At 39.5% G+C, this 18491-nt stretch overlaps 2 protein-coding genes across 4 annotated transcripts; one reads left to right on the top strand and one right to left on the bottom strand.

Annotated features, from left to right (window-relative positions):
* Positions 1-3462: 3462 nt before the first annotated feature.
* Positions 3463-12285, bottom strand: DNAJB9 (DnaJ heat shock protein family (Hsp40) member B9). 3 transcript variants are annotated; one of them, XM_051624101.1, is made up of 4 exons: positions 11642-11657; positions 10248-10320; positions 8330-8557; positions 3463-7158 (listed from the first exon to the last, which is right to left on the bottom strand). In XM_051624101.1, the coding sequence occupies exons 3-4, from the start codon at positions 8544-8546 to the stop codon at positions 6728-6730; spliced, it is 648 nt and encodes a 215-aa protein (XP_051480061.1). In that variant the 5' UTR covers positions 8547-8557; positions 10248-10320; positions 11642-11657; the 3' UTR covers positions 3463-6727. The 3 variants fall into 3 exon arrangements, with proteins under 3 accessions (XP_051480061.1, XP_051480052.1, XP_051480043.1); XM_051624092.1 differs by lacking the exons at positions 10248-10320; positions 11642-11657 and adding an exon at positions 12217-12285; XM_051624083.1 differs by lacking the exon at positions 10248-10320 and having other exon boundaries at positions 11642-12047.
* Positions 12286-12628: 343 nt separating this feature from the next.
* THAP5 (THAP domain containing 5) lies at positions 12629-18139 on the top strand. Its single transcript, XM_051624071.1, is given in 4 exon segments — positions 12629-12853; positions 14015-14218; positions 16634-17174; positions 17177-18139. Coding segments are annotated over 3 exon segments (1104 nt in total). The 5' UTR covers positions 12629-12853; positions 14015-14074; the 3' UTR covers positions 17596-18139.
* The last annotated feature ends 352 nt before the right edge of the window (positions 18140-18491 follow it).

Below are 18491 nucleotides of genomic sequence, written 5' to 3'. Positions count from 1 at the left end.
CTCCATCTGCACATGTAATGACTGAATTTATTTGTTCACAGGTGGTAACATCCGCATGCAACACACCCAGCACTCCTTCCACCCTGCCTCCCCACCTGTCTCCAAGTATCAGCTACCGAACTGAGGCAGCAGAACCATCAATCCAATCATGAGTTAACTGCCTGACAGGCCATAGACCCAAACTCACTTAAAAAAACTTTATGTCATCCGTTTACATATTAGAGCAGAAAGACTGTATCATTGTTTGAATTCATTGGGGATCTGGGTGAGGGAGAGAGTATCTTTTTCCTCAGCTGGACATCTGTTTTGCTCAGCACTAGGATCATGGCATTTAAATGGAATCCCTTACTTCAACCAGGTGGAGTCTGGCAAACACTGCCCCAGGACAGGCATTTCAGCTCGTTTTTTTTTAATGTAGTTCTCTAAAGAGCCTACTGTTGCAAGGCAGAAGAGAAACTTATGTTACTTCTGCCCTGTGGGCACAATACACAACTTTTCATTAGATTACTACCCAAAATCCTGCATATTCAAGGCTAAAATCTTGCAAGTGCCATGTACTAAAGCAAAATGGATTAAAGTCAAGTGGGATACTCAAACAAGGCCCACTTCATCTTTCCTATTTCCCATTTTGCATATACACTTCCATGCCAGTGCGAGATGAAGAACATATGATGGCAGTATCATTAAGGAATGTAACCACCTAAAATGTATTCTCTCTCTTTCTTAACTCTTGATAAAATGCTATTAATGAGTAATGCCTCACAGGAGGGTTGGATGTGAAACTGGAAACAACAGCTTCAGAACAGCAACACAGACCTAGCTCCAGGGTGAGCTGTATGCAGACTACTCAATATTCTGCAATTCTGGAGCAGGTTGAACTCATCCACTCTGAATAGCAGACATCATGGACTCAAAAAAATACCCTACCCTTCACACTCTTGGTAGGACTGAGGATACCAACCTGTAGCTCATCTGTAACATCCTTGAAGTCACTCCAGGACTCCTATGTCCATGTGCTGTCTGCCTCACAGTTCATATTGTTCCATTTTGCATTGCAGAAGATTTTTGGAAGCCAAGCTACACCACCAGTGCTTACAACACCTGGTTCTTCCAAAATTCAAGTTTTGCTAGGAAATCATATAATCTAATCTTGTGACTGATCATAATAGTGTTAAAGAATTGTGAATTGCTGCTACAAAATTACACAAGACCTTTAATTCTATCAAGACAGGCTGAGAGAGTTGGAGTTGTTCAGCCTGGAGAAGACAAGACTGCAGAGATACCTTATAAGCAGCCTTCCAGTACCTGAAGGGGGCCTACAGGAAAGCTGGAGAGGGGCTTTTTACAAGGGCGTGTAGTGATAGGAAAAGGGGCATTGGCTTTAAACTGGAAGAGGGGAGATTCAGGTTAGATATTAGGAAGAAATTCTTCACTGTGAGCGTGGTGAGACACTGGCACAGGTTGCCCAGGGAAGCTGTGGTTGCCCCTTCCCTGGAAATGTTCAAGGCCAGATCGGAGGGGGCTCTGAGCAACCTGGTCTAGTGAGAGGTCTCCCTTTCAATGAGGAGAGTTGGAACTAGATGATCTTTAAGGTCCCTTCCAACGCAGCCCATTCTTCAATATTTTTAATCACTACACCTGCACCTAATCCCTTTAGACATAAATCATTAACCAAGTCTGGGACAAGGAACAGATACAGCTGCATCTAGGTTCCTCTTGGAGAATTTTAGAAAGTGAGGGGGTACACTCTGAACCAAGTCTCAAACATAGGCTTCAATTACTCTTCTTCCCTGATCTGATCTTGACTGCATTTCCCCTATCCCGGTACAAATAATTTCTTCTGATGCTCATGTAAATCACTCCAAGCTGATTCCAACCTTTCCTTCCACCTAGTAACAGAGTGAACCCTGCCATCAAACTCTGTTAAGCCACATTTTTACAAATTTATATTAAGAACACTTTTCTAATATCATATTGGGTTGGAAAATACTTTAAAGATCATCTATTTCCAAACCCCCTGCCAAGGGCAGGGAGACCTTCCATAACCTTAAGTCTTTCTCTTGCATCCACAACGTTGCCAGTCTAGAGAAACACATTGAGCCTCTCAACACACTTGAAACACAAGCAAAAAATAATCACCATAAAACAAACACACAACAAAACAAACACAAACCCCAGGCCTCCTCTCTAAAACAAAAAAAAAAACAACTTATGAATATGTATATGTTGATCCCAGGTGTACATTCCTTGGCGGACTCTTCCAGAAAAACTGCTTGGAATAGATGGTCCTCCATCTCCAGTTGGTATATTGAAGCCTGGACAGAGTACTCCAGCCATCTCTATTGACCTGACCTCCTCCACAGCACCTTTTGGTCAACTGCAACCACAGCAGGAACAACACAAGCAGTAATGTTCATTTAAGTGTTAACATAGTTCTTAAATACCATTGAATCAAATGCTACTGCTTACTAGGCAACATGCCACTTATATATAAAAAGTTGTTCTCTGCTTTGAAGTACATCACTTCAAAGCAGTTGGGTTTTCTTAAACAAACTGGAATCAAGGATGAGTTGCAGCCTTAAACTAGGACTTATGGTAGGAGTGACTGACAGTCAATTGATATCACAACTGCTAAGTGGCCTCTGCAAAGCTGGTCTCTCTCGAGTCCCTAAAGAAACAGGTGCCCACACTACAGAATTCAGCAGCATGGCTGCATAAATCACTACACAAGGGCAGACCTGTCAGGCTCAACCATGTCCATTTCCAGAGCCAAATGATCCTCTGAACTGCATTTTACTCTGAAATGAGCCCCATACACAGCTCCACACCCCAGAGCATAAAAGATAAGAGATCCTCCACTGTCTCCAGCAAATTTATTCCTCAAAATGGGGTTTTGCATTGTTAAAATGGCAGATTTGCTTGGGGTCCAGGGAAGTTTATTCTAACAAGAAACAGCCTGACAAGATATACAAAATCCCAAAACTTTTATACCTTGCACCTCTTAAGAATTAGGCTCAGAAAACATCTAGCAAGCACAACAGTGGAGTCAACCACTGAATCAGCTCAACAGCATTTTAACCTTGGCTTCAAAGTTTGTGCTTTTCAACAGCAGTCCAGGTCAATTGATGTTGGCTGTTCTGCTCTCCAGCATCTCAGAGAGCTGATCAGAGCACAGGCAGAGACACAGCACTTCAAGGCAGAAGCCTTCTGCCTCGCAGACAATGGCCCTTTTGCACAGGCTTTTTTGCCTGCTTGGCTTCAGGTAGAGTGCCTAGACTCTAAATGATTCTCAACACCCCTAAGAAAACAGATCAGATAAAATTAAGTCAATTTCTTTCAACCGCAGTCACTCCCTGTCATCCCATTCCGGGAAAATGTAGTGATCCAAACAAACCACAAGTGCCACAGAACCCACTTGAATCCTGAAGAAGAGGAGAAAGAAATAAAAACTTCAGGCACAAACAATTTTCACATGTTTAATGTAATGGCACCCTAATTAAATGTACAGTACTTTTATCTCCACTACATACTGTGTTTCAAAAGTATAATGGGAGAAAACAAACATGAACAAAACCACTTTTCTTTTTTTAAGTTTTAGAAACTCAACCATTTGGAGTTACATATGCATAAATGCCTTTCAAAAAATTATTGTATTTTTCACTCACACAAAAAAAAATAGGTTTTGCTGGGTCTTTTCACAAGATATGGAGATCAAAGATGGCACTTGAGAACCTTCTGAAGTCAGGGGTGTCATAAGGTTATATCAGGACTTCCGCTGGAGAGCCTGCCATGAAGCAAACACTATAAATAGTAAAAGAATGTACAAGAGCTCTGAATAAGCAAGTAGCACAACATGTTTTGCACGCCTGTGTTCTGATAGCCATGGAACTGAACACTGCTGGCTGAGGAAAGCTTGCCTGAACTTCTTCAGCTGAAGTGTATTGAACGCACACCCATCACAGGCAGTCATACGGAAAGCAATACACGAGACTGTGATACTAGTGACAAGCTCTCCTTTGGATTTTTCCTTGAATCAACCACCAAAACGAGTGGAAAGGTCATTTTGAGAAGCCACAGGAATAACAGGAAGTATTTGTTGGTTTTCCTATGACAAGTAATTCAGAGAACTAATGCAGGAGCAGATAAAAATAGACTAGGGAGAAGTCTTTTGAAGGTATTATGAGCTAGAAAACTAGCAACCCTATCATGTTAGTATCAGTTTCATATTTTTAGAGAGCTAAGGAAAACAGGTACACTTTGTACAAATAAAGTTCAAAGCATCCTTAAAGAGGGGAAGCTAACCTGGAAGCAGCCAAGGACTCCTGATTTTCAACTAAAAGCTTATCCTGAAAGATGGTGAATTCATACAGTCACTTGAAATAGATATTAGGGGTGGCTGTGCTTCCTGCAATTTACAATGCTCATTTTGGCTTTCATTCCTCTAATTCAGGATTAGGACACATGTTCATAACTAGAGAACACTAACTTTGGAGAAGTCAATCACCTGATTCTAGCAGGTAAGCCTTATATCATGCTTAGGAACTGCTCATTTTTCTGTTTTCAATTTTTTAAAAAAAATTAAAATTCACTAGACTAAGAAAGGCATTAATAATTTTTACCTTTGCATCCTGCTTCTAGAGTTGCCTCCCATCTCCAAGCTCCAGCACCATGCCAAAAGGACACTCACTAACATTCTCTTATGTTTAATACTAAAGGCCTCATCTTCAAAATCTTTCCAGTGTGAACAATTCTACTCAAGTGCATACAGAAATGCCCTCTAAAATACTTGACATTTGTGAGGAAGTAATCCAAAACTTTAATAATTTGTTCACTTGGATGCCCATATGATAGGAATCAGGCGTATCATTTGATTCATGGACAGCATTGATGGAGCATATTAAAGAAAAAATTGCAGAAAACTACATGAATTACAACTTTTGGTTGAATCATATATTAATTATACAGAAGAAAATAAAATCTCTACTTACAGAGGAAAAAGGTGGAAATAACACAAACACTCACTCCAGCACTTTTCCTACTACAAGAATATTGCACATTCCGATAATGTTGCACAAATTACTGGCTTTTTATAAAGACCATATATGAGGTATTAGTCTATTAATAAATAAAGAAGAACCTGGAAAAGAAAAAGCACTTACTGTAATGCAACAACCTATTCCAAGTATTTAGTGATGAAAACTGAACAAGCAATAATGCATACCCTCAAGGGGAAGGTTAAAGTTATTTAGCAAATAGGCAGCTTTTAATATGTATCCAAGCAAAGAGTTCAATCTCTTTAGAGGAAGATTTTTAAGCACTCAAAGTCTATTTAGAACACTGCTGTTTAAAATGCTTTTTTTTGCTCATGCAGTCAATGTGAAAGGTAAATTCTTATCTCACAGTTCTAAAGGGACAGCAAAGAGGAAGCAATTTAATATACTAAACCTGTATTACTAGTGAAGAAATAAAACAGGACTTTTGAACTGACATCAGTTAAAATATTTAGAAGTTTTGTTGTGGAGGGTTTTTTTGTTGGGTTTTTTTTCAATTTTAAATAGACTGGTTACAGATTCCCATGGTGCTGAAACTAATACCCATTAGTACTGTTCTTATTAGCAAATTCCAGCACCACAAAGCATTAGATGAATACAACATTGTAATTTTCAGTTTTACTCTGTGTTTGTTAAGAATTTACCTTTCAAATCACAATGCTGAAAAATCCCTGCTGACTGGCAATAAATCTGTCAATCTAAGCACAAAAATATTTTTTATTTAGACCCTTCCAGAAACTAGGAATCCGTAGGCAAGCTTATCTTGCTTAAGTTCAGAAGCTCAGAGAGGAGTATTTAAGTTCAATAAACTGAGCTACGGAAGCTACATTGCACACATGGTAATATAATAACCATAAAACAAGCGTGTTTTCAGTATGGTCTTCCAAACATTGTTAGAGATATTTGCATTTTGGAAGAAAAAAAAAAAAAAGACCTTGTGTGCACACAAACTTACATACATGAATAGCCCTTAATTAAGTCAAGGGTTATTCAAATCCCACAAATTTTTCAGATTAATGAGAGGCTATTTGGAAATAAAAGTAATTCCTACATCACTCTCCTAGGTGAAGCACAATCTTAACCTATTCCTTCCTGTTATTTTCCAACTTCAAAAAGTGAATTTTCAGTAACACATTTGCCATGCTGGACAAAGTAACAAAGACACAGGTAAGTCATATTTCTGCCACTATTTTGTGTAAATTACCTAATTTGCACACTAAGTCCATATAAAACACAATATGCAAGTGAAAACTTGGAAAGATGTGATCAAAAAAGCAGCACTTCAAAATTAAAGTATCTCTTCCGCTGCAAACCATGCTCCAGTAACTCAAACAGCTCTGAACTGGCATTTATGAGAAAATTATATTACATTTCTGAAATTTAAAAAAAATTATCTTGTGTTGAAGTTCAAATTTAGGGAAATTGTTTACTAAACTGAAATACATAAATTTTTTTCTGTCATGAGATTATTTCTCTCTCATTGTAAGTAGTTACTGAGACATTTACTTCTCAAATGCATGTTGTTTCTATTCCGATTATTAGATTCATCTACAATTTCTTTATAGCAGTTAAGTGTTTTTTAGAACTAAAGAGTTCAAAAAACTTTTTCCATGTTAGCATAAAACAAAGAAGGATTATAAAGATGTAGAAAGAAGAGATGAAAAGGAAAGGAAACACTATTGTCCAGAGCAGTCTGTATATGTGGTAACCATGTTTCCTCGCCTCTGAGTGACAGTCCTACAGTGCTTGCTGGATCCATGAAACCTGGTGTCCGTTCGCACTGCATGTCGGTGGGCATTTTCAAAGTCACTAAATGAAAACATTTTTTCCATATTTTCAAACACATCATCAAACAGTCCACCTCCAAAGGAGAACTCTTGGAAAGAACGTCTTTGCCGATTGTGAGCTTCCCGATGACTTCGGAAGTGATTTTCAAAGTGCTTTTTTGACCGTGAGTTTTGGCTAAAGAGGTCAAAGTCTTTGAACAGATCGTCAAAGTTGAAATTAAATGATTGATGGAATGGGCTTCCATTATTTCCTTGTCCTCCATGACGGCCAAACTGATCATATTCTCTTCGTTTATTCTCATCTGATAGTGTTTCATATGCTATTTCCGTTAACAAAAAAAAAAGTTTATTTACATCTCATTGAAAAAAAATCATAAACAAACACAAAGAACAGCTTTCTTCCACTCCCTTGATAGGACAAATTTCAAGCAAGACCTCTGACAGATAACATATCCATTCTGATAACATTAAGCCTTTTGAACCCTTCAGGTTTTTTATGTGTCAAAGGCTTGCAAATATTCTGTGTAACTTCAACACTTAAGAGTTCCTAGTTCTTCCTACAGTAAGTGCTAACAAATGCAGTGAGTATCTAACAAGATTGTCCCTCCTTTTCATTATATTAATAACTACATTTCTTTCAAAAGAACTCTTCAACAGACCAGAAGATAAAACCCAGAAATCTCTTACTAGCTTAGTTTGGAGAACTACAAAAATAGACAGATGTTATAACAGTCTATGGGGAGCAGAGGTGGGGACACCGCATTTTTCAGCAAGTCTTTTTCTATTCTTGATTATTTTTGCTTCCACTATTTTATCACAAAATGCTTCTGCATGGTGGATCACAGGAAAATTCAGGTTGGAAGTGACCTCAGAAAGTCTCAACTCAAACCTCCTGCTCAAAGTAGGTTCAGCTGTGAGATCAGACTAGGCTACTCAGGGCTTTATTCACTCATTTATCCACAACCTCTGTAAGCAAACCATTCCAACACTGGCTTACCCTTCAAGGTAAAAAAAAATTTCCTTTAACTACTCTGAACCTCTTGCACCCATTGTCTTTTGTACTACCACCATGAACCACTGAAACACCTTGCTGTGACTTTTTATAATCTCCCCATAGTTACTGGAAGGTTCTTGTTAGGTCACCCTGAAGCCCTAGTAATCCTGAGTTGGATCTTACTAGACAGATCAAAAGAATTATCCTGCTAGGGCTAAAGTTGTCCTACTGCCAACTATTTTTTGTGACAAGAGGCATAAGCCAAAAAGCCTAATAAGCAGGAATGGATAAACCATGTAAAAGGCCTGCCTATGTGCAAGGACACAGAAACAAGTCAGATATTGATACTGGACATTTGATAGCACAGGCGTAGAATTAAGAAAAAAAACACCTTTTACTTCTTATTGAGTAAAAACAGAGAATACTTAAGTTACCACTTTTGCTCACAGATATAAGCCATGTATCAAATTATTAAGACCAAGTTAATAATATATTACCTTCAGCAATTTCTCTAAATTTTGCTTCTGCACCAGGACTCTTGTTTTTGTCTGGGTGGTATTTCATAGCCAGCTTGTGAAATGCCTTCTTGATCTGGCGGTCAGATGCATTTTTTGGAACTCCTAAGATATCATAATAGTTCTCTGTAGCCAGTATTAATTCAGTTATCATTAAAATGCAGAGAGCAAATGTGAAGACAGATTGCGTAGTAGCCATTTCTCTGGTTCCTAGAAAGAAAAATAAATACACATAGAGCAAGTTATTTCACATTCCACAACTTCAAAGTAAAACTGTAAGCTGGAAGAGGAAGACCTGTATGTTTCAGGAGTGTCACAGTGACAGACACAAATAACGTTGTTTCACATGTGTCAAACTCCATTCTCCCTATTTCATAATCACAGAATACATAAAAGAAAATACTGCAAATTCATATTTCACACACATCACAAGCATGCTTTAGTGTTTATCTTTGTTTTGTACCTATCCTTAATTGTACATTCTCATACATAGCTGTTGAAGTAAATACATGTTTCACTGTATGAAACAGTTCCGTTGGCATTCCTGAACTAGCTTTAAACTAATTCTTCAGTTCTAGGACCATATACACAGCAGCTCTAAAGGAAGGACACTGCAAAAACCCACTCCATACTGAATAGCTTGTGCCACAGTAAAAGATTGAAAACACAACTGGTCTAGAGATCAACTGTGAGGTGCAGGAAGGCAAGACTGCTTGACACTCATGATCAGCTTCAGAAGGTCAGTTAACTGACCTAAGGTGAACATGATAGAGAGTAAAACACTCATTTAGAGTACACAGTTCATTCAAGTAGGGTACATTTTCCTTTACTTTACAATGGGCTGGGCATAGCTTGCTTTCATATTAGATTGTACTATAAATAAAAACACCTACCAGACCTTTGATATCAAAGTATTAATTGGATAGATACGACTGCATTAAAAGGTCTTTCTATGTCTGAACTGAACTAAAAAACAAAACAAAACAAACCTTTCTTTTCAGCAACATATTTGTCAAAAAATTACATTTTGAAACAAACTGATGCTAGAACTCAGGGAAAAATGTGGCATAAGTCATAAGAAAAGTCAGTTCCACATAGCCATGTGATCTTGAATTATTTTTATGAAGGACAGTGTGAGCTCTTCCTACCAGGAGAAGAGATCAAATTATTTTCCAAGGTCTGTGCATATTTTATTTAAAACAGAGCATAGAAATATGAATGTTTTAAGACAAAATGCTGGCTGTCACCTAACCAGCAGAATCTATATGGCAAGGCCCTTAATGTTCCAGAAGGTACATGTCCCCCTCACCAGATTACAGATTTCAGTGTACTGTAAGTACAACTCTAAAGAGATGAACAGAATTACTTTCCTCTAGGTTGAATAAACTAACCTTACAGCCTGAGTACCATTAAAGTTAGAATACTTTTATACAGTAAGTGGTCCAAACATTTGTCACAGAGTTCAAAACCTCTGAATATCAGGTACATAATAAAAAGTCAGATAACATAAAATAATAAAAAGTCAATACCATCTCTAAAGAAAATTAATACTCAGGCATCAACAATGGAAAAAAATACCATTTCTAATAGGCAAGTTAGGGAACTTAAATGAATATTGTGAGGCAAGAGCAAAAAGAGCACAAGATTAACATACCCATGTCCTCTTAAGCATTTGTTTGGCTACCAGCCTGCATCATATCAAGTGTTAAGGAGCAGCAGTTGAAACAAATTGTATTTTGATCAATGTACTTAAGACAACAAATGGACGGCTCTTCTCAGTGTTCTTCATACATGATACCAGTCATTTTGAATACAAGTGTTTCCAAGGCTTTTGAACGCATTTTCTCTCACCAGATCACTAACATAAAACTTTGCCACTTGGACACCAAGAACTACACACCTGTAAATCCTTCCACACTCTTGGGGCTCTCCTCCTGGTTGTGCTTTACGGATACAGATTTAGGTCTCCATCTCTGAGATAAGTTTTTATTTTATTTTCGCACATCTGCAGCATGCTTGTATAACCCCCTAGCCTGCCTTTTTCTAAAATTTAACACTGAAAAGAGCTAAAAACAGCAGTTTATGTCCTCCATTAAAAGGCAAATCTGGTTTTCTTAACTCCCAAGCTCATCAGAGCCTGAGAACAACTCTCTCCCCCATAGTTCTCTGCTCTGCCAAACCTCTCAACCTCTTTATTCTTACTCTAATGAATTACAACTAAGTTTTCTTTTTTCTACAGTTTTACACTAGGATTTCTGTAATGCAGTTCCAGCTATGCTGCCTCTAGTTTTATCTGGATTTCTAAAATATATTAACAAAGAAATCAGTACTTAAGTTTCACTGCTTTTTAAAATAATGTAGACAATTTAATGCTGCCCTTTAACAGCTCACTGAAATCCAAATACAAAAGGAAATATACATGCAAATCAAATACAAATGAAGCACTAATATAAGCAGCATTTTAGAATTATAAGGTTATCACAAAGATATAATAAGTCTAATATACAGGCACTATAATTCATTACAGAATTTACTCTTTAGAAAATTTTACATGCTGTCAGCATCTTTGCATTGCTGTTTACTAAGATGTTAAATGCCTGACATCCACCCTGCTATGCCTAATGATTTTTACAATCCCTTTCAAAACACTTATTCTGCTTATGTTACTTCTCCCTTGATTTCTGATTCAAAAAGGGCAGGTAAGTTTCATTTTCCAGGCTATGCACCACAGTCACTCAAAACACATTTCAGAGTTCAGTATATTCTGTATACTTATTGATATTAAGTTCATGCCACAAAAAAGTACCTCCTAACAATTATGAAGAACTACATTTTATTTAGGTACATCTAACAATAAAGCTAGAGATTTTATTAACACAGATTAACTATTTGTCTCTGTCAAATAGTTACAGATCTCAACTACTATTAAGCTTTGTATAAGTATACTGTATAATGTTTATCAAGAGTATTATAGACATGGTAACACTAACTCACTTCTCCATCGGTTTATCAACATTTATCAATAGCAACAGGATGAACTGATGTTTAAGGAGGATATACCCTGAAAAATACGTGTCATATATAGAAAAAAAGGAGAAATTTCCATCTTGCAATGCAAATGTTCTAATTAGGAAAGACCTCTGTTATAAGGTTATATTCACAAAGTCTCACATACTCAGAAAATCCAGAGCGTCACTACTGCTCTTATGACAAAAATTATGATGAACTATCTAGTGGAATCCTGATGCCATATAACTATTTTTACAAATTATTTAGTAGTAGTAAGAAAGTTACCAGCGTTTTCCATTGGTTCTCATATCACGACTAACCCGATGAGTAAGCAAATCGGTACCCCACAACCAGCTACGGGAAAGTCAAACTGAGGGGCTTATGCTTTTCTTGGCACCTCCTCTACTGACCGAAAAGCGAACCTAGGAGAAGGCTCCCGGGTCGTGCTCTGGAGAGCACGGAAACGAGACAGAAGCTCCCCTGGCATCACCCTCCCCAGCCAGACCCTAACGAGCCTCGACTGAGCCGCACCACAACAAGCAAGGCCGAGCCAGACTACGGCAGATGATACCATCAACATTGAGCGACGCTGTCGCACCTCCAAGTCGGCCAGGCTTGGTAAAGAGCGCAGCTCATGGGCCTAGCTGGAAGCGGGAGCCCAGAGTGACCCAAAGCGCAAATAAATCTACCAGACCGAGCTGCAGTGTCGCCCCTTTCCCGCCCCGTCCCCAGCCCCCTCTCCCAGCCGCCCCAGTGCCCCCTAACCTCTCCGGCCCCTCCGCGTTCCCCTCCCCTCTAGCTCAGCAGCACCCTCCGCCTTCCCCCGGCGCTCCCGCCGCCCCCCTGCCCCGCGCCCTCACCTGAGCCCCGCGCCCGCCGCCGCGCCCGCCCAACGGCCGCCCGCGCTCGCGCAGACCGCCCAGCCGCGCCCCAGCCGCGGTTCCTACACGAAGCGCTGCGCCATTGGCCAGCGGGCCCCACGTGACGCGAGGCCGGCGGGCGGGGCGGGGCTGCCGGGCGGGGCGGGGCGGTGGCCGCTGCCCCGGGACGCCTCCCGCCGCGGCCGGGGCTGGTCCCGTCCCGCCCCGCCCCGCCGCCCGGCCGCGCTGCTCCGCCGTGCCGCGGCGCTGCGCCGCCGCCAACTGCAGGAACCGGGGCGGGCAGAGCGCCAGGGAGCAGCGCAAGCTGAGCTTCTACCCGTGAGTGGCCAGGGAGGGGGCCGGGGCGCGGCTGGCCCGGGAGTGGCGAGCGCCAGCCAGAGGGGCCGTCTGCGAGTGAAGCGAGGCCCGTGGCGGCCCCTCAGGAGTCGGGGGGGAAATGGCCGAGAAACGGAGCTGGGGGCTGGGAGCTGCCTCCGAACCCCGCCCGGTGCCCAGCGGCTCCGGGGAAACGACGCTGTCAGCCCGCGGGGGCGGGAGGAGGGCGGAGGCAGCGCTGACAGGCGGGGCGATGAGTCGCCCCCCGCCGGGACGGACGGCGCCTGCAGGCCGGGAGGAGGTACCGCGGCGTGGCAGGGCTCGGGAAGGGGCGGAGGGCGCGAGGAGGTTTTTCACCTCACGAAATTACCTTCAGCGAGATTTGGCTAAAAAATAAAATTTGTGCTTATTTGTGCTTAGCTGTTAGGGCGAAGCAGCACTGGTTACCCCGTTCTGTCAAGCGTGGCTGGCTTTGTGGGAGGGGTGTTCCAGCCCCCCGAGTGGGGCCATCGACTTCTGTCCTCTGACAGCTTGCGAGCTGAACGAAGGGCCTGACAAGAGTAGGACAGTAAACATATATTAATTCTTTGAAATTGAGTATTGCCACTAGACTTATTCTCTTGCCTACACTGCAGACAGAGGCATTGCTGGTTTGTTTGGAAGCAGCTGGTCTAACTGGAAGTGAACTAGCTGGGTTGCCAAAAACCAGTTTACGTTGGCTGCCCAGTACTATCCAGCCACCTGATGGATTAAGTCACAGTCCCAGGCCGGCAATAACCTCTGTACTGTTGTGGTTACATGGTTGTTGATTCCCAGAAGGATGAGTTAAAAACAGGATTTCTCAATCTTGAGAGGAGCACACCACAAGGAACTAAATATTAGTATATTTCTGTTGAATAAGCATTTGTGGACTGAAAGAATTTTTTAGCACCTGAGAAAAACTTTTATTAAGAGTAAATTTCACAACAAGCCTAAAAATCTGTTTTGATGAAATTTATACCTTAAACTAAGATGTTAGTTTGTTTCAGTTCCTGACAAGTCATTGTTTTTCCAAGATGGGGAAGGCTGTGTAGGAAGACCCAAAGGAAGAGTGGTTTGAAAGGGATTTTAGCTTATATTGAAGGAAAGCTCTTTTTCATGGCATGTCTCTGATTATGTGAGTCATCGTAAAACAATCATGAAAATGAGAGGAAATCATTTCTATTGCTTTAGAGAGTATAAGTGGCACAAGGATGAGGAAAACAAGTTTGAGTGCTGATACATATTTATATTTACATGTATGGCATCAGTATAAAGATGGCTGTAAAAACACAGCTGTTTTATCTAGCCACTGAATTGAGCTCCCTTACGAGTGTCGTGGTCCTGTAGAAGGGCTGCTGAGACTTGCTTTATGGAGATGGAAGGGAGGGAGGGAGAATAAGAGGGGTTTTTTGTTTGGTTCATTTTTTATATGTTCTTTCAGCTGCTTAAAAACAGATTTCCACTTCATGTTAAAGAGAGACTTGAGAAATGATTGCAAAATATGAAACGAGATGCATGGACTCCAAGTAAGCACTAGCTTCTCTGCAGTGATCATTTCACCCCTGGTTCCCTGGATGTGCGATGGGGTATACGATACTTGAAACATACAGCTGTACCAACCATTTTTTCGTCCCCAGATGATGAGGTAACATATTTCTGTTTTAATTGTATCACAAAGCTAACCAAGTGTTTATGTAATACAGATGTCCTAGTGATCTGTAATATATTCATATTGTATATTAAAAATAGAATTAATGTTCATCAAAATATTTTGTCAACAGGACTGACACAAAATGAATATGTGATTCCATAGTGTAAAGTGAGAACAACTTTCCATACTCCGACTGGAGGTTCAATATCTTTTTAAATTGGAAATTACAGAAGCATTTCCTGTAAGAAATTTCCTATAGGAAAATTAAAACATAAAAATACAACATTTTGCAATTTTTGGTGGTAGTAATTTATCAATTAATATCTTTCCTTCCACCCCCTGCTCCCCGTTTCAATATAGCCATCCCTTCCCTGTGCTGTCATTGTAACAGGGAGCCCTGCCTTTGGAACTGGACTTTGCTGCCCTATGGTTCTGACCAGTTGCAGATAAACAATGTGATTTCTCCCCAAAGAAAAGTCAGCTTTTCCCAACTTTCATTCTCTCTTGTTTTGCATGTGACCATAGACCAGTCATAGTACACCTACAAAGGTGGACAGTAGAGTAACCAAGTTCATAAACTTTTTACACAGTGGTTTTGCCAAGAATATACCAATGGCTTCTCTTTTTCTCTTTTTGCATTAACAAGATATATAGGAAGTCCTAGATAAATTTATTCCATTTCGTGCTTCCTTTCAACATATCCATTACTTCTGTGCTATCAAGAGAAAAGAGGTGCCGGTTCTTGATACCTGTGATACTGTGAACTTTCTTTCCTTGGGTCTCACTTCTCTCTCTGGTGTTATTTTCTTAAATCTCACTCTTCTGACTGTGTTTTTCTAAAAATCTACACATAACCTCTCAGTGAACACCTCAGCAAATCAACAGTATCCATTGACTTGGCCACTGGTTCTATAGTTGCCCGAAAACCAAAATTTCTTCATAGACTGAATATTCACAAAGACATGGGAAATACTTGTCCTTATTCTGGAGGAGAATCCCTTTTTATTGTGTTCCCAAGTTAATGTAGAGGAACAAGATTTAGTCTGAGAACAGCTTTTTCAGCTGCTGGTGGAACAGAGAAAGGGAAATGCATCATTCTCTCAAAATCCCTAATATTGTTGTGATGGTAAGTATCACCTTTGAAAAATAAAGGTAACCAAATGAATACTATCACTGTATACATTTTGCAGGCCTTCGGCACTGAAGTTTCATATAAGATCAAATTACAAATATCATATATTTAGGATACTTCAGACTACATACACACTTTCATGAACATAAATTTTCAAATTATCTTTTTTCTGCCTAGCCTCTTTTCTTCCCTTCCCCCCCTCCCGCCCCCCCCTTTTTTTTTTTGCATGGCCTGTAGTTATCAAAGTTAAAAGTTGATCCTGGTTCTATTTGTTTTGTTCTGGGTTTTTTGTTTTGTTTTAATTTTATGCTTTTTTTTTTTTTGGTTTGGTTTTGGTTTTAGTCCACAGGCCTAACATGAGTAAAAGTTCTGCATCTTGGTCTCTTCATAATCAAGCCTCTTTGAAAGAAAGGAGACACTCAGTGTTGTATTTTTGTTTAACTGACTGATATTTCAAAATGCTTGTTTGGATAATTATCTTAAATCCAGTCATGTGGTGATGTATTTTATGTGGAGGAGGGGAAAAGGTGGTGGCTAAAAAGGATAAGTTTCAAATTGTCCCTCTTTCAGTAACAACTTCTGTTTGAAGTGCTGATAAAATTTTATCCTTTTAAGATTTCTATCAGTCCAGAAAAATATTCTTCATTCTTATGAATTGTGAAGTTTAGCTGTCAGAATTGAATTGCTTGTTTAAAAATCCACCTGTGTATTTGCAGGTGTATGTTTCACTGTTCTGCAAGCCTGTGTTTGTATTCTTTGTTGTTAAAATCTCTTCTGGTTGGCCTATGTAACTAAAAATTGGCCATCACTGGCTAAAACAAATTTGTTGCATCTTTAATGCAGAAATCTTGTACTGTCTATATTTAATAGGCATATATTTCATGCAGTTTCAGGTGGTGATAGGAGGTACTAGCCAGTCTTTTTCAAACAGATTTGTTTAACCACGTCTCTTCAAGTGCTTTAAAAATTATAATGACACATGTAAATAGGTATAAAGTTCCTTAGAGTTTGAAAAAGAAATTTAACAAGCATTACTGCCTTTAGAGCTTTAAAATAATATTTTAATATTTAGGACATAAAGCACAGTTACAGAAGATACTGACATGAATTTTCAGGTCTCTGGTGTAATTTTTAGATGGTGCTCATCTAAATTACTAGTTACTCAGTACCATGCTACAGAAGGGGATTTGCCCAGTTTTTGTTTTTCTTTTTATGTTCAGGTGATTTCCTAGTTACAAGGTGGTTGGATTTGTGTTGTTTGTGGTCTTTTACTCCAGGAAAAAGACACTTCTCAGAACACCCCTCAAGAGGTAAAGAGAAAAGACCTGGAAGAAATGGATACAAATATTGAGTCAGAGAGGGCATCTTTATTGCATGAACTTTGTACACCAAAGAAAAATCCTGTAATTGCAGAAAATGTAGATGAAAAAGCAGAAGTAGTTTGCTCAGCTGCATTGAGTAAACCTTCACAAATTCAAAAACTACAACTTCAAAACAGAGAGCAGTTTCAGGCAGACAATATCATTCTTGATAATTCATTTACGCATCATATACTTCAGCCTAACCCTGTTTTAATGGCAGCAGCAGTGCAGAGCATAGAAGCTACCCGTGTTCATGCTTCTGTAGAAGATCCAGCAGGTTGTACAGTCTTGCAGTTTACAGATGCTAACTACTCGAATTCATCTCTGAAGCTGAACAATGCTTTAGGTTCAATTACTGACTGTGCAGCTGAAAATCCTAACTCCCATGTTTTAGGCTATTCTGTTGAAGTACAGCCAACAAGTGAAAATACAGTTCTACTGAGTACAGTCACAGAAGCTATGAACAGTTCAGTGGAAGTGAGGAATCCATCATTGCTATCATTGTGCCATCTGAGGGTCTAGAAGAGCCTGAAATAGTTAACAGTTCTTTCTTGCCTGTTCAACAAGAGTTTCTTGACACAGAGGTGACAGAAACAGATACATCTGTTAATATGAACACGTATGGTGGAGGCAAAATTTTACAAACTGAGCACTCATACTGCAAACAAGACATAGACAGAGATCACCTTTGGCAAAACATTTCAAAGCTCCACTCTAAGATCACTCTACTTGAAATGCAGGAGATAAAAACTTTGGGGAGACTCAGATCTTTAGAAGCTCTTATTGGGCAAATGAAGCAAGAAAACCTGCTTTCTGAAGAAGAGCTAAAGATTGTAGAAAACTGCTTTACAACACTTGAAGTGATTATGATACAGTAAAAGTTTTCAGTGATTGCTCTAAAATATCTTTATAGCCTCTTTGACTGTCCATTTTTACAAATTACCATTTGTTTCAGTCATGATATTTTAAAAATCTAATGCAAACTGTGTGAATAGCAAATATTCTTTAAAATGTTACATCAGCCACTACCAAAGCTAAGTTGTAGAATATTGCCTATAAAATATTACTTGCAAGTAAGCTTTAAAAGAAAATAAAGCCTGTTACAGTTTTGTTAAAAAGTTTATTAATTGAATCAATAAAGTTAAGTTAAACCTTTCTAGCTGCAGGCTCCTCTCAAACATGCAACTCCTGCATTTGGGGCAGCAGTAAAGGGAAAGAATAAGCCTGTAAGGTGAACAGTTATAAGACTGTTGCTTAAAGAAAACCAAAAGTGTCCCAATACTCTTTCAGATGAGCAACATGGTATGTAATATGCATTGTCTAGTGAGACCACAATTACTCTGTTCTTCTGTTCATCTAACATTTGTTCTGATAGGGGGGTTTTGTACACTTTCACCTTAATAAAATCGTTTTTGCAATAAATGGTGTTTCCTTTAATTGAGTTCTAGAAACAAGAATTCTTTAAGAATATTTTTACAGTGAACATCTCCATCTCTTGTTTTTTGGCTGTGATCTCAAATGGAAAGAACCAGGTTAAATAGTGATATTTTTGCTAGTTAATAAAAGGAAGAGCTTGAAGAATTCAGTAAGTGCTGTCTGCTCATGGCTGATCTTGCAGTCTCTGGGTAATGCATGTACCCTTAATACTACACTGAAGAAAACAATGCTTTGCAAAGCAAATTGCTAGTGAAGGTAGCAGAATCTTGCTCATTATTTTTCTATATCTTGCTTTTTGAGAAATGTAATTATAAAGACTAGAAATCTGCTCCTCTGT

The sequence above is a fragment of the Apus apus genome, chromosome 1, assembly GCF_020740795.1.
Source record: "Apus apus isolate bApuApu2 chromosome 1, bApuApu2.pri.cur, whole genome shotgun sequence".
Classification (NCBI taxonomy): domain Eukaryota; kingdom Metazoa; phylum Chordata; class Aves; order Apodiformes; family Apodidae; genus Apus; species Apus apus.
Note: the sequence above shows the minus strand (reverse complement) of the source record. Positions and strands in the feature narration are given on the sequence as shown.